We start from the raw sequence: 15,337 nt of genomic DNA, 5'->3' as shown, positions 1-15,337 counted from the left end.
GCACTTTGGGAGGCTGAGGTGGGCGGATCACCTGAGGTCAGGAGTTCGAGATCAGCCTGACCAATATGGTGAAACCCCATCTTTGAAAAAAATAAAATAAAATAAAAAAGACCGAGTCTTGCTCTGTCTCCCAGGCTGGAGTGCAGTGGCTTGATCTCAGCTCATTGCAACCTCCACCTCCCAGATTCAAGCAATTCTCCTGTCTCGGCCTCCCAAGTAGCTGGGACTACAGGCACCCGTCACCACCCCCTGCTAATTTTTGTATATTTAGTAGAGACGGGGTTTCACTACATAGGTCAGGCTGGTCTCGAACTCCTGACCTCAGGTGATCCACCCACCTCAGCCTCCCATAGTGTTGAGATTACAGGCGTGAGCCACCATGTCCATCCAGTAGGCACTTTTTCATGTCTATTATTCATTATTATACACATCGACATTCACTGTTTTGTTTTGTTTTTTTTCTTTTTTAGAGACGGGGTCTTACTCTGTCACCCAGGCTGGAATGCAGGGGTGCGATAAGAGCTAAGTGCAGCCTCGAACTCCTGGGCCTCAGGCGATCCTACTGCCTCAGCCTGCGGAGTCAATGAAACTACAGGTGGGCTCCACCACATCCGACTGATTATTTCTAAATGATTTACTTCATCCACTCTTCCCACATGAGTAGGGCACACAGTAGGCTTTCCATAAATACCTGTCAAAAGCCTACACGAAGGAATTAATTCCTGTTAAGAATGACCTTCCACCATGCCTACCTCGCGAAAAACTACATTTCCCTGTAAGCTTGGCGCGATGCGCTCCCACAAGAACGAGCGACAATTACTTCCCACGGCCCCGTCCCGCCCCCTACCGCCGGTGCCACAGTGATTGATGGGAAGGTAGTTCTTACGCGCGTAGGCCGGCCTCTAGCGACCTGAACCCAAACTAAATTTCCCAGCAAGCAGCGCGCCGGCCTGGGAAAAAGGGCAAGATGGCGGATTCCGAAGAGGTTGTTTTGCCACTGACTGCTGCTTCCACTGCACCAATTTCATTCGGCTTCACTCGCACGTCTGCCCGAAGGCGGCTGGCCGACTCGGGAGACGGCGCAGGGCCATCCCCGGAGGAAAAGGATTTCTTGAAATCCGTGGAAGGAAGGGAGCTGCAGAGGTGACGCGCCGGGTCTTTCACACCTTGGAAATCGCTGCGGTGGGCGCAGGCGGGAGGGAGGAATCTCAGTTGTTTGTCTCGGTGACAGTGGCCTGTTAAGCCCGAAGCACAGCCTGAGTAAATTCGTGGAGGCCAGAAGGCGGGAGTTTATAGGAGGGATGGGGAAATTGGACCTGATAGCCGTGGGAATTGTGAAGAGAGCATGTGTTCCTGAGAAGAAGTGTCTTTAGGAGTCGAAGACATTGAGGTGTGTGCGTTCTGGGAGAAGGAAAGAATGGGAGAATGACAGGACCTCTAGAGTCTAAACTGAAGTGGTGGGGCTTCTCCGATGTGGGGTACGGGATGGAGAAGCATATTCAGGTTAATGGAGGCCACCATCAGCCTAATGAGGAGAGGAGGGTCTGAGGGAGGGATTTTCAGAAGAGAATCAGGCATCTAGGAAGCTGTTTGGGAACGTGGAGCTGGGGAGAGTCTAAGCTGAAGATAGTGATTTTCGAGTCATTGTGGAAGCCGGTCTTGGGTTTAACAGAGAGTGCAGGAATTATTTGTCGAAGGCACTGACATTTATGAGTTGGGCACACTGGGGGAGAGAATCCAAAGAATTGATGAACAGAGAGGTACAGGAGATCCAGACATGGAGTAGGGAAGGCATGGTCTGTTGGGCTGGGGGTGAGTTTGGCTGTTGTGTTTTCTCTGAATGAAGGAGTGTGACTCAGAACCCACTGACCCTGCCACTCTCCCAACGTCACCCCTCTGTGTCCACATCAGTGTGAAGCCCCAGGAAGCCCCCAAGGAACTCATCATCCCTTTGATCCAGAATGGCTATCGCAGGCAGCCACCAGCCCGGTCCCCCGGGCCATCCACAGATTCTGGGGCCATGGTGGATGGGGTGCTGTCCCAGGCTGTGAAGGAGCTCATTGAGGGTGAGTAATGCCCCTTTACCCTTCCCCAGTGAAGGAAGAAGAGGAAGAAGGTGGAAGGATAGGGTGGTACCTCATTGCTCCCTCCTATTCTTCCCTTAGAATCCAAGAAGTCCCTGGAGGAGAGAGAGAATGCGCGTGTCGACCCCACGCTTGCTATCCCCATGATCCACAAAGGATGCACCCCCAGCGGGGAAGGGGCAGACAGCGAACCCCAGGCTGAGACAGTGAGCTGGCCCCTTGTCCCCCTCCTGCCCCAGCCTTTCTTTGCCCTATCTGTCAGGCTGTGTCCCTGCACATAGCAGGGAAAGCCTGTGTGTGTGCTAGAGGCCTGCCACCTGCCCCTTCTCTTGCCATCCTTTTTGGAAGCATTACCAAATGAATCTGGATACCTGGATGCTAAAAAATACTTGAATCCTAGGATTATCTGAATGAGATGTGCAGCAAAGGGAACAGGAAATGTAAAGGCCCTCAAGGTAGACGCTGCCTAGAGTGTTTGCTGACACCAAAGAGACCAGTGTAACTGAAGTGGAATGAGTGAGGGGAAGGGGTAGTAGATGAAGTCAGAAAGGAGACAGGGTGCTAAACCAGGTAGGGCCTTGTAGGCCATTGTGAGGACTTTGGCTTTTACTCTGAGTGGGGTGAGAGCATGGACAAGCCCTGAGCAGAGATGAAATATGATTTATAATTTGACAGCATCCCTCTGGCTGCTGTGAATAGAATCATTAGTGAAGTTGGAAGCAAAGGGCTTAGTCCAGGCTAGAGATGCTGGGGACATAGACCAGAGTGGTCTGGAAGAATAAGCAGGGTTTAGTAAGAGAGGAAAGAACAAACAGAGTGAATATTCCTGTTGGTAGCGACAGCCTAAGCAATGACATAGTAGCAGAAAATCGGTGTGGCAACTTGTGTATCTGGAGTGAATGTGAAGGAGTGATGATGGGAGGTGACAAGAGGGGAGGTTAGAGGTGTTTCTACAGAAGTAACCAAGTCTGTCTTTCATACCCACAGACCTGACTTTTCACTTTTTCTTTCATGAATTTCTTGCACTGCTTCTTTGGAGTCTAGTTCTCCTACACCTGCAGACCACTCTGTCTTTTGACTGAACTGTTCTCTTCAGCCTACAGATGTGCCCTGATTTCCTTCATTTTTTTTTTTTTACACAGTCTTCTGTCACCCAGGCTGGAGTGAAGTGGTGCAGTCTTGGCTCACTGCAACCTACCCCTCCCGGGTTCAAGCAATTCTCCTGCCTCTGTCTCCCAAGTAGCTGCAATTACAGGTGTGCGCCACTATACCTGACTAATTTTTGTATTTTCAGTAGAGACAAGGTTTCGCCATGTTGGTCAGGCTGGTCTTGAACTCCTGACCTCATGTGAGCCACTGTGCCCAGCTCCTTTATCTTTAAAGAAAAAAAAAGATCCCACTTCACTCTTCATCCTTTCATCCTGTTCCAGCTTTGGCCTCATTCCTCTAATTTTTCCCTCTATAAACCTCCTCCTGCAGATTTCCACATCTCGATTGACCAAAATTCCATCTATCCTTCCTCTCACTCAGCTTAAAAGCCTTGGAGACAGCTGGGCATGGTGGCTCACACCTGTAATTCCAGCACTTTGGCAGTCTGAGACAGGCGGATCACCTGAGGTCGGGAGTTCGAGACCAGCCTGGCCAACATGGTGAAACCCCGTCTCTATGAAAAATACACATATTAGCCGGGCGTGGTGGTGCACGCCTGTAATTGCAGCTACTCAGGAGGCTGAGACAGGAGAATCGCTTGAACCCAGGAGGCGTAGGTTGCAGTGAGCAGAGATTGCACAACCGCACTCCAGCCTGGGCAACAGAGCAAGACTCCATCTCAAAAACCAAAAACAACAACAACAAAATCTTTGGAGTCATCCTCAATTCCCCTCTTTATTTCATGCCCCATACAATCTGCCAGCACAATTCTATCATCTTTTTTCAAAATGACACCCAGAACTGACCACTTCTCACCACCACCAATACCACCACAAAGGGCTGAGCCACCAGCATCTCTCATCTGGACTATTATAGTAAATTCTTCACTGGTCCCTCTTGTGGCTCCCACCTGGCTCAGGGTCCTCTGACTTCTGCCCAGCTCTCCTAATTTAGTCTCTTTGCCACCCTTCTCTGCTTTCTACTCTCACCATCATGGTGACTTTCGTGATACTCCTCGCACCTACCAAGCCTTGTCCGGCCTCAGGGCCTTTGCTATTACAGTGCTTTCAGCTTGGGACACTTTCTTCTCATATCCTCATGGCTCCCTCTGCTGTTTTGTCAACCCAGTGGCACTTCCTCTCCATCCCTCTGCATCCTCTTACCCTGCTTTCTTGTTCTTTACATCACAACCTGACATATCATGTTCTCTGTGTTTTATTTATAGTATGTCTCCAGTACTAGGCCAGAAGCTCTGCAAGGGTAGGGGTTTTTGTCTGTTTGGTTCACTGCTTCATCCCCAGTACCTAGAACAGTACTTGCCATAGATTAGGTGCTTTATATTTGTTGAAGGACTGAACATGGAGGAGTACAGTGAGGGATGGAAAGGGGAAATCAAAAGTCACCCTTGAGCTGATTGGAAAAGACACATAGCAGGTCACACAGTGGGTGGCAGCAAGTGCACTTCAAATAGAGGTCCCAGTATAAGCAAAACTGACCCTCCTTCCTCTGCCTGAATCTGTAGGTGCCAGAGGAGGCCAATTATGAGGTGGTCCCCGTGGAGGCCTATGGGCTGGCCATGCTGCGGGGCATGGGCTGGAAACCTGGCGAGGGCATCGGTCGCACCTTCAATCAGTGAGTTCTGGGATAGGGGTGAGGGGACAGACAGATCAGGCTATGATCAAGATCCCCAGGATCACTGCCAAACTGAAACCATCCAGGCAGGGAGGGAGGATACATTATTGCCCTAACTAATTCAGCAGCTCCTTCCACTACAGTGTTTTGTTTGTTTCCTATTTTATTTATTTATTTTCTTTTAGCCACAAAGGGAGAGGAACGTTTTGTTTTGTTTTCTTTTTTGAGATGGAGTCTCACTGTCGCCCAGGCTGAAGTGCAGTGGCGTGATCTCAGCTCACTGCAACCTCTGCCTCCTAGGTTCAAGTGATTCTCCTCCCTCAGCCTCCCGAGTAGCTGGGACTACAGGCGTGTGCCACCACACCTGGCTAATTTTTTATTTTTAGTAGAGATGGGGTTTTACCATGTTGGCCAGGCTGGTCTTGAACTCCTGACCTCAGACGTGAGCCACCACGCCCGGCCTCCACTTCTGTTTTAAACTCCCATTTGGCCTTTGGTATGCTGTAATAGAATCCTGTTTATATAAAATTTTGCCTCTGGGGACATCAATTTCCTCATCTGAAAAATGGAGATAATAATACTGACTTCACAGGTCTGTTATGAGAGTTAAATGAAATTATACATATAGGCCAGGTAGTGGCTCATGCCTATAATCCCAGCACGTTGGGAGACTGAGGCAGGAGGATCACTTAACCTTGGCAGTTTGAGACCAGCCTGGGCAACATAGGGAGGCCCCATCTCTACAAAAGATTAATTAATTTTAAGAAAAGAAATTATATACATAAAGCACATACAGTAGTAGGTCCTGAAAGCATAGACTAAACATTTACTATTGTCATGCAGACTTACTACCCCTTCTTTGCAATTGCAAACTCTGAAGAATTCTGAAAAAGAAACATTTTTTCATAAGCCATTGGCAGCCAAACATGATCTGAATTGGCATTGAGTTTTTTTTTTTTTTTTTTTTTTTGTTTTGTTTTGTTTTTTGTTTTTGACATGGAGTCTCTTTGTCGCCCAGGCTGGAATGCAGTTGGTGCAATCTTGGCTCACTGCAGCCTCGACCTCCTGAGTTCGAGTGATTCTCCTACCTCAGCCTCCTGAATAGCTGGGATTACAGACATGTGCCACCATGCCTGGCTAATTTTTGTATTTTTAGTAGAGATGGGGTTTCCCTATGTTGGCCAGACTGGTCTTGAACTCCTGATCTCAGGTGATCTGCCTACCTCGGTCTCCCAAAGTGCTGGGATTACAGGCATGAGCCACCATGTCCAACCATATTGAGTATTTATAGTCTGTTTCTCCTGCTTGGTGTGAATATTCATATGATTTCCCCTGTAGACATAGTATATTTGGTTACAGTGATCTGCCTCTGATCTCACTGTAGATAGTATGTAATAGATGGTATATGCAGCATGTTATTAGGTTGAATCAAATGAACTTGCTGTTTCTGTGGGTCAAAAACAGTCCTAATATGAGATCGGAAAGGGCATCCTTGAAAATGTTGATGGGGGCCAGACATGGTGGCTCATGCCTGTAATCCCAGCACTTTGGGAGGCCAAGGAGGGTGGATCACCTGAGGTCAGGAGTTCGAGATCAGCCTGACCAACATGGTGAAACCCTGCCTCTACTAAAAATACAAACATTAGCCGGGCATGGTGGCATGTACTTGTAACTCCAGCTACTCAGGAGGCTGAGGCAGTAGAATCACTTGAATCTTGGGAGGTGGAGGTTGCAGTGAGCCGAGATCCAGCCATTGCATTCCAGTCTGGGAGACAGGAGCGAAACTCTGTCTCAAAAAAAAAGAAAATGTTGATGAGTTTGGGCAGGGAGAGGAAGTAAATAAGATGTTAAAGACTGTCGCATTCTCTCCAGCAAACCCATATTTCTCCCTGCAGAGTAGTGAAGCCCCGTGTCAACTCACTGAGGCCCAAGGGATTAGGGCTGGGTGCCAACCTGACCGAGGCCCAGGCCTTGACCCCTACTGGCCCCTCCCGCATGCCAAGGCCAGATGAGCAAGGAAAGGATAAGGAAGATCAGCCTCAAGGGCTGGTGCCTGGAGGAGCTGTAATGGTTCTTTCTGGCCCTCACCGAGGCCTCTATGGGAAGGTAAGGAACCAAGATAGCCCAGGAGCCCAAAACAGGCAGCAGGGAATGTTGATCTGAGGGTCAAAGGGAGGAAGACTTGGGTTTGAGGTAGAAAGGCTGGGAGTCCCAGTCTTTTAGGCCTGCTTGGCCCACTGCCGCTCTCAGTAACCCAGGACAACTTGCTGGCCTTTGTGAGCCTCAGTTCCCAGCTAAAAGGAAGAGAATGCCATATGCCACAAGTCCCTGAGGATTAAATGCTTAAAGGATCCAAGGAAGCCCCACAGTCAGCTGAGGGAGACACAGGAACCAGACCTGGTCCCACTTCTTAGGGGTCAGAGTCTGGTCAGGGAGACAGAGGAAGCAGGCCTCTTAGAGGTGAGAAGTGGACAGCTTGGTCCTAGGAATGTGGGTGGAGTCCACAACCCCTACCTAACTTCTTCCCCTCAACACTTTAGGTGGAAGGCCTCGATCCTGACAATGTTCGGGCCATGGTTCGTCTGGCTGTGGGGAGCCGGATGGTGACTGTTAGTGAGTACTGCCTACGGCCCGTCTCCCAGCAGGAATTTGACAAGAACGCCTTGGATCTCAGTGAGTGAGCCTCTTGTAGAGCTAGGGGAGTTGGCAAAGCATTCCTGGGGAAGGCAGGGCCTGGCTTATGGAATGGTTTTAGATCTGCAGCAGGGAGGGGCAGCAGTCTGCCTGACAGGTGTGACTTCCAGTCAGAGGTCAGGAGGTAAGAATGGACATAAGTGACTTATTCCATTTGATTGGAGAAAGGTGGATGTCATACCCCTGGGTCTGTAGCCTGTCTCTGAGTGGGAAGAAACAGGTACGGAAATCAGTTGCTACTCTCAGGATCTTTGTCCATTTGGGGTGATGAACCTCTCTTTTACTAGGGAGTGAGAACTACTAGGATTAGTGTATGACCGAGAAGGAAGGAATTCTAGGCAGACAGAGTAGCACCGGTGAAGGCGTTTCGGTAGGATGGGGCAGTTTGGCAGATGGGTACAGACAGAGCTCTCCGGGAATCTCTAGTCCACGTTAGGTGGGCATTGTTGCTGTGGGCTAGGGCGGCTGTGGGAGGGTTCCTGGAGGAAGCCGAAATGGTTGAGAGGTCAGGGAGAGGCATTCTACTAGCAAATGCATGAGGGGAGAGAGGGGCAATTTGGCAGGTGGGAGGTGGCCCTAGGCTGAGACATGGCCTTGGAAGGAAAGGGCAATGAGACACTGAGGGTCTGTCCTGGTTTTCCTACTAACTCCTTGAACAGGCCAGGTAAGGAAAACTTCCTTCCCCAGGGCAACAGAACGGAACTGCCTCATTACGGAAGACCCTCCGCAATCAAGAACTCCACATCCAGCAGGACAACTCAGAGAGGAAGCGGAAACACCTTCCAGACCGGTGGGACTCTGAGCATGTGGGAGGGGGCAAGAGGGCAGGGCTGTGGGTAGGCTTGAGCAGCCAGGGAAGGCTTTCAAGGCAGGGCAGGCTCATAGAAGGAACTGGGAACCGCATTGTGGGTGGGTTTCACAGCATAGGTAAAGGGAGGGCGACTGGAAAGTGCATCTGATGAAGAGCTAAGCCTGGGGCTGCCACCTTCTCCACAGACAGAATGGGCCTGCAGCCAAGATTGAGAAAGCAGCCCCCAGGAGTCAGCACTGGTTGCACAGGGACCTGCGTGTGCGGTTTGTGGACAAGATGTACAAAGGCGGCCAGTATTATAACACCAAGGTGGGAACCCTGCAGCCTGGGTCCCTTCCCTCCCCCAGGGACTGGGCCCCCTTACCTCTCTAAAAATCTCACATCCCCCTGACCTGTATCCTCAGATGATAATTGAAGATGTCCTAAGCCCAGATACCTGTGTATGTCAGACAGATGAAGGCCGAGTCCTGGAAGGTGAGTTTGAGCAATTGCAGCTGGAGCGTTGATCAAGAAGAGTGTCTTAGGCCCAGAGCCTGGCCCAGGCAAAGCTGGGAGGTTGAGCAGAGTTCAGGTATTTTGCAAGGCCTAGCATTCTCTTACAGAACATTGGACACTTCCATGATGGTAGTTATCTTGAGCCCCACTCTCCCTGTCTATCAAGTTTTCTTTCTTTCTTTCTTTCTTTCCTTCCTTCTTTCTTTCCTTCCTTCCTTCTTTCTTTCTTTTTTTCTTTTATTTATTTCTTTCTTTCTTTTTTTTGTCTTGTTTTGGCAGTCTTGCTCTGTTGCCCAGGCTGGAGTGCAGTGGCGCGATCTCGACTCGCTGCAACCTCTGCCTCCTGGTTTCAAGCGATAATCCTGCCTCAGCCTCCCGAGTAGCTGGGACTACAGGCAAGAGCCACCACGCCTGGCTAATTTTTGTATTTTTAGTAGAGACGGGGTTTCACCATGTTGACCACGCTGGTCTTAAACTCCTGACCTCAAGTGATCCTCCCGCCTTGGCCTCCAAAGTGTTGGGATTATAAGTGTGAGCCACCGCGCCTGGCCTCCGGTCTGTCAAATTAGCATGGAAATTACTTTCTTCCTCTTGTGATTGGTGCCTTGGTGAAGGGATGTGTATTGAGCTCTCAGTGCAGGGCAGGGCTTAAAACATGCCAACAATAAACGGTGCCTGTTCTTATCACTACCACCATATGGACATGGTCCCTTTATTACAGTGATTTTTGTAAACTACTCCTTAGGCTTCCTCATCTGTGAAATGGATGTGGTAGGACTCTATCTGTCAGCAGGGCATAGAGTGGTTCCAGAGAATACAGGAAAGGCCCTTATTTTTTGTTTTCAAATGCGGTCTTGTTTTATCACCTAGGCTGAAGTGCAGTGGCATGATCATGGATCACTGCCACCTCGAATTCCTTGTTTCAAGCCATCCTCCCACCTCAGCCTCCTGAGTAGCTGGGACTGCAGGCATACACTAACATGCCTGGCTAATTTTAAAATTTTTTGTAGGCTGGGTACAGTGGCTCATGTCTATAATCCCAGCACCCTGGGAGGCCGAAGTGGGTGGATCACCTGAGGTCACGAGTTTGAGACCAGTCTGACCAACAGCTCAAAACCCCATCTCTACTAAAAATACAAAATTAGATGGGTGTGGTAGTGGGCACCTATAATCCCAGCTACTTGGGAGGCTGAGGCAGGAGAATCATTTGAACCCAGGAGGCGGAGGTTGCAGTGAGCCTAGATTGCGCCATTGCACTCGGTCTGGGCAACAAGAGTAAAACTCCGACTCAAAAAAAAAATTTTTTTTTTTTTTTTGTAGAGACAACGTCTCACCATCTTGCCCAGGTTGGTCTCAAACTCCTGGGCTCAAGAGATCCTCCCACCCCAGCCTCCCAAAGTGCTGTGTCTAGAGGTGTGAGCCACCACACCTGGCCAGGAAGGACCCTTCTGACAGGACCCTGGCTGGGCTGGTCCTTGCTGTGGGCCTCACTCCCCTCTCCCTTACCTGTAGGCCTGAGGGAAAACATGCTGGAGACACTGGTTCCCAAGGCAGAGGGCGACCGTGTGATGGTGGTTCTGGGCCCACAGGCTGGAAGGGTGAGTCTCAAACCTGGCAGTGGAGGTTTGTGGGTCATTCACGGCCTGTCCCAGGGTCTAGGCTGGCCTTGCTGATTTCACTTCACCTCTGTTCCAGGTGGGACATTTGCTAAGCCGGGACAGAGCACGGAGCCGGGCTTTGGTGCAACTGCCAAGAGAGAATCAGGTGGTGGAGCTTCACTACGATGCCGTCTGCCAGTACACGGGCCCTAGTGACACAGATGAAGACTGACCCATGGGACTCCTCCCATCCCCTAGGCTGTTACCAGCTCTGTACAGTATGAGGAAGTTGCCTTCAAGAAGGTGGGAAGATCATTGTTCCATCCTCTACTTCTGGTGCAGTCCTGGGACCAGGACAAGGGACATGGATGGATGAACCAATAGGGAAGCTAGAAACAAACCCAATATTTACCAGAATTTAGGGTATAATAAAAACCATTTCAGATACTTAATAGAAAGATGTAATCATAAGTGGTATGATGAGCTGCAAGTTAAGGTGGGAACTGAGTTGACTGAGGTGGGAACCATTTCATTTTTCAGCCTTGCTTTCCTGTTCAGGGTACAGGACAAGTTAAAGGACTCAATTGATTATGAGCTCACTCTTGGAATATAAAAACTATGAGCTTAGGCACAGTGGTACATGCCTGTAATCACAGCACTTTGGGAGGCCGAGGTGGATGGATCACTTGAGGCCAGGAATTCAAGACCAGCCTGGCCAACAAGGTGAAACCCTGTCTCTACTAAAAGTATAAAAATACAAAAAATTAGCCAAGTGTGGTGGTATACGCCTATAATCACAGCTACTCAGGAAGCTGAGGCAAGAGAATTGCTTGAACCCGGGAGGTAGGGGTTGCAGTGAGTCCAGATCATGCCACTGCATTCCAGCCCAGGGGACAGAGTTAGACTCTGTCTCAAAAATAAAAAAAAAATCTGACTCTTGACTAGATGCTGTGGAATCTGAAGTACTACATCTCTGAACAACTTCCTGAGCAAGAATTCTAGCAACTAGCAGCAGAGTCTGCTTTCACTATCAGGTTAGAGCAAGACCCCAGAGAATATGCTGAGCCTGGGGTCTTCCTCTATTACGCTATTACGCAGACTGGAGTGCAGTGGTACAATCGTAGCTAAAAGCAGCATTGACCTGGACTCAAGCGATCTTTCTGCCTCAGCCTCCCAAAGTGCTGGGATTATAGGCGTAAGCCACCACGGCTGGCCTCTGGCTTATATCTTTTTAATCTTAGGGAGGATATTCCCAATTTCTCACATTCAGTAGTCAGTTACCTATGCTTTACGTGCTTCACCCTGTCAAGGCCTCCTCCTTTCTCCAGTCATAATAAACCAGCCTTGGGTAGCACCTTCAAGAAGAGCTACAGCTCCCCAGGGAATGGCACTGGGCTCTGTCTCTGCCCTGTAACACGACATAACCCAGCCATTTCACACACCTTCCATCTCCTCCCTGTGCCACAATGCTAAAGTAGATAATCAGCTTCAGATTTCCTGGAATTCATCTTTCTCCTAAGCCTACGCTTGAAAATGGGGCCCCAAGTTCTTGAATATGGCCCTTTGTCCAGAACACCTACCTCCAGGCAGAGCGCCTGGTCTCTCCTGACAGGCCACTGGGACTTTTTGTGCTTTGCCTTGAAAGGAGCCCTGCTGATCCCCATTTTGAGGACAGGGTTCCTTACATTCAGGGAAGTGTGGACAATATAAGGAGGCTTTCCCAGTCTGCCCCTTGTTCACTGTGCACAAACAAAGCCTTGTATCTGAAGATCCTTTGAATCTGTGCAGTGTTCTCTCAGCTTGCTGCCTGGCATCTGCCTGCTGCCAAAGTTGCTCTTGTGGCAGTGGTTACTGCAGCAACGGCTTCTGTGAGCCCGAGAATTCTCTACAGGCCCCTCACAAGCTGGGGACTGTGACCTGTACAATTTGTCCAGACTGGCTTTTTTCACATCACGGTGATTGAGCAAGATGTAGATTAAAAGGCATCTGCCTCTTCTGCCGAGCCTCCAGAAGTTTCCTCAGCAGGAGGCTGCTTCTATTAAAAATTGTCCAGACTTAGCCTTGAATTTGTAGCAGCAGACTCAGGAAGCAGCTTCTTTGCCTTTCAGAGAGAAGTCAATTATTGGGGTGATGGAGGCTGCTGCCGGGACTGTGCTTGGTGGCAGAATGGACAGGTCAGCCCTTTTTTTTTTTTTCTTAACTTTTTTGAATGTAATAGAGACAGGCTCTCACTATATTGCTCAGGCTGGTCTTAACTCCTGGGCTCTGGTGATCTTCCCGTCTCAGCATTCCAAAGTGCTGGGATTACAGGCATGGGCCACTGTGCCCAGCCTCTCAGCTCTCTTTTTTATTTATTTATTTATTTATTTATTTATTTAGAGATGGAGTTTCACTCTTGTTGCCTAGGCTGGAGTACAATGGCGCAATCTTGGCTCACTTCAACGTCCGCCTCCCAGGTTCAAGCGATTCTCCTGCCTCAGCCTCCCAAGTAGCTGGGATTACAGGCCCACGTCACCACACCTGGCTAATTTTTGTATTTTCAGTAGAGACGGGGTTTCTCCATGTTGGTCAGGCTGATCTCAAACTGCTGACCTTGTGATTTGCCCGCCTCGGCCTCCCAAAGTGCTGGGATTACAGCCATGAGCCACTGTACCTGGCCTCAGCTCTCTTTTCTAACATTCCTTCCTCATTCAAGGGAATGCTCCCCTCCACTCCCACACTGAGGCCACCTCTTCATCTCCATATCTGCAGCACCATGAAGAAGGATAAAATATCTAACAGCTTATAAAGCTATCTAAGTGGGGATGGGTTCCCACCAAGTCCCCTATCACCCCAATTCATTCAACAAACATCTCTTGAGCCCCTAACCAAATGCCAAGTATTACCCTGCATGCTAGGGGAACAGTATGGAGTAAATCACTTAATATCAAAACCCTGCTATATGCCAGGCAGCATCACGGGTACTGAGTATGGAGCTATGAGCAAAACAAACAAAGATCCTTGCCCTTATGGGGCTGATGCTCCACTGGGGCTGAGACAGTGAGTAATAAGCAGAAGTAAATGATGAAGGATGTTACAAGAAGGTAAGAACCATGGGGGAAAGGGGCAGTATTAATAGGATGGTCACGGAAAGCCTTAGGGAGGTGACATTAAGCAAAGTTATTAAAGGAAGTAAGGGGTGGTCATGCAGCTATCTGGGGAAAGTGGTCTAGGCAGGGGAAACGAAGTGCAAAGGCCCTGTGGTAGTGCTGTTGCTGGTGTGTGTGAGGAACGGCCAGGAGGCCAGTGTGGCTGCAGGGGAGTAAGAGAGGGAGAAGGTAGGAGGTCAGGTCTGGGAGATCCTGTAGTGCGTAAGGTCAGGTCTGGGAGATCCTGTAGCCACTACTGTGGCTTTTGTTGTGACTGAAGTGGAAATCATGAGAAGCCTCTGTGTAGTCACTGCCAAAGACTGTCAGTTGATAACTCCCTGCTTGCCATATACTCCCCACCATGTGCACACAGAACTACACTAACTAAATACATTTGTCCCTCAGTGCTTTGGTCAATCTACCTGATTTCCACTATTGGAAACACATCATTTTTCTGCCCAGCAATGCTTCCTTTTTTTTTTTTTTTGAGACAGGGTCTCACTCTGTCTCCCAGGCTGATTGTGCAGGGGCCCAATCATGGCTTACTGCAGCCTTGATCTCCTGGGCTCAAGCAATCTTCCCACCTCCCAAGTGGCTGAGATTACAGGTGTGTGCCACCACACCCCGCTAATTTTTAAAAAATTGTTAGTAGAGGTCAGGAGCACTGGCTCACACCTGTAATCCCAGCACTTTGGGAGGCCGAGGTGGTCAGATTACCTGAGGTCAGGAGTTTGAGACCAGCCTGGACAATGTGGTGAAACCCCATGTCTACTAAAAATAGAAAAATTAGCTGGGCATGGTGGCGCACACCTGTAATTCCAGCTACTTGGGAGGCTGAGGCAGGAAAATTGCTTGAACCCAGAAGGCAAAGGTTGCAGTGAGCTGAGATCACGCCACTGCACTCCAGCCTGGGTGACAGAGCAAGACTCCATCTCAATTAAAAAAAAAATGGCTGGGTGTGGTGGCTCATGCCTGTAATCCCAGCACTCTGGGAGGGTGAGGGTAGGTGGATCACTAGGTCAAGAGATCGAGACCATCCTGGCCAACATGGTGAAACCCCATCTCTACTAAAAATACAAGGCCAGGTGCGGTGGCTCATGCCTGTAATCTCAGCACTTTGGGAGACGGAGGCAGGCAGATCACCTGAGGTCAGGAGTTTGAGACCAGCCTGACTAACATGGTGAAACCCCATTTCTACTAAAAATACAAAAAATTAGCCGGGCATGGTGGCACGCGCCTGTAGTTGCAGTTACTTAGGAGGCTGAGGCAGGAGAATCGCTTGAAACCGGGAGGCAGAGGTTGCAGTGAGCCAAGATCGTGCCACTGCATTCCAGCCTGGCAACAGAGACTCCGTCTCAAACAAAAGAATTTTTTTTTTTTGTAGAGACAAGGTCTCACAGTGTTGCTCAGGCTGGTCTCAAACTCCTGGGTTCAAGCAATCCTACTGCCTCGGCCTCCCAAATGCTGGGATTAGAGGTGTGATCCACCTCTCTCATAGCAGCAAGGCCTCTTCCTGTGGGGTGTGCCCTTTCATCACTATCAGTGGAGTACTTGTCTCAAACTTGGGAGGCAGCTTCATTTCCAGGCCTTTGGGATCCTCTGCACTTGACTTCCCCACACCCCTGGCGTTTTACCTTGCCTCTGGAAGAGTTATCAATGCCGGAAGATCACCAGACACCAGAAGCCAAAGGGGAGAAGCACTGTATCTGCAATGGACTGAATGTGGCCGCGCGTCAAACTCATATG

The 15,337-nt window shown here is 49.5% G+C and overlaps 1 protein-coding gene across 3 annotated transcripts in view; it reads left to right on the top strand.

The window, feature by feature from the left end:
* The window catches only part of GPKOW (G-patch domain and KOW motifs), a 31,359-nt gene extending 20,444 nt beyond the window's left edge, over positions 1-10,915 (top strand). The window contains exons 2-12 of one of the 3 annotated variants that reach the window (XM_032258664.1): positions 935-1,143; positions 1,912-2,066; positions 2,166-2,290; positions 4,756-4,865; positions 6,761-6,971; positions 7,406-7,538; positions 8,247-8,349; positions 8,556-8,679; positions 8,775-8,844; positions 10,378-10,463; positions 10,561-10,906. In XM_032258664.1, the coding sequence (XP_032114555.1) occupies positions 968-1,143; positions 1,912-2,066; positions 2,166-2,290; positions 4,756-4,865; positions 6,761-6,971; positions 7,406-7,538; positions 8,247-8,349; positions 8,556-8,679; positions 8,775-8,844; positions 10,378-10,463; positions 10,561-10,695 (1,428 nt within the window). In that variant the 5' untranslated portion in view covers positions 935-967 and the 3' untranslated portion in view covers positions 10,696-10,906. The other 2 variants (XM_032258663.1, XM_032258665.1) reach the window with 2 other exon arrangements.
* Positions 10,916-15,337: the final 4,422 nt, after the last annotated feature.

This window comes from Sapajus apella, unplaced genomic scaffold (genome assembly GCF_009761245.1).
Source record: "Sapajus apella isolate SASKATOON/1434 unplaced genomic scaffold, GSC_monkey_1.0 scaffold103, whole genome shotgun sequence".
Taxonomy (NCBI): domain Eukaryota; kingdom Metazoa; phylum Chordata; class Mammalia; order Primates; family Cebidae; genus Sapajus; species Sapajus apella.
This window is presented reverse-complemented; position numbering and strand designations above follow the sequence as displayed.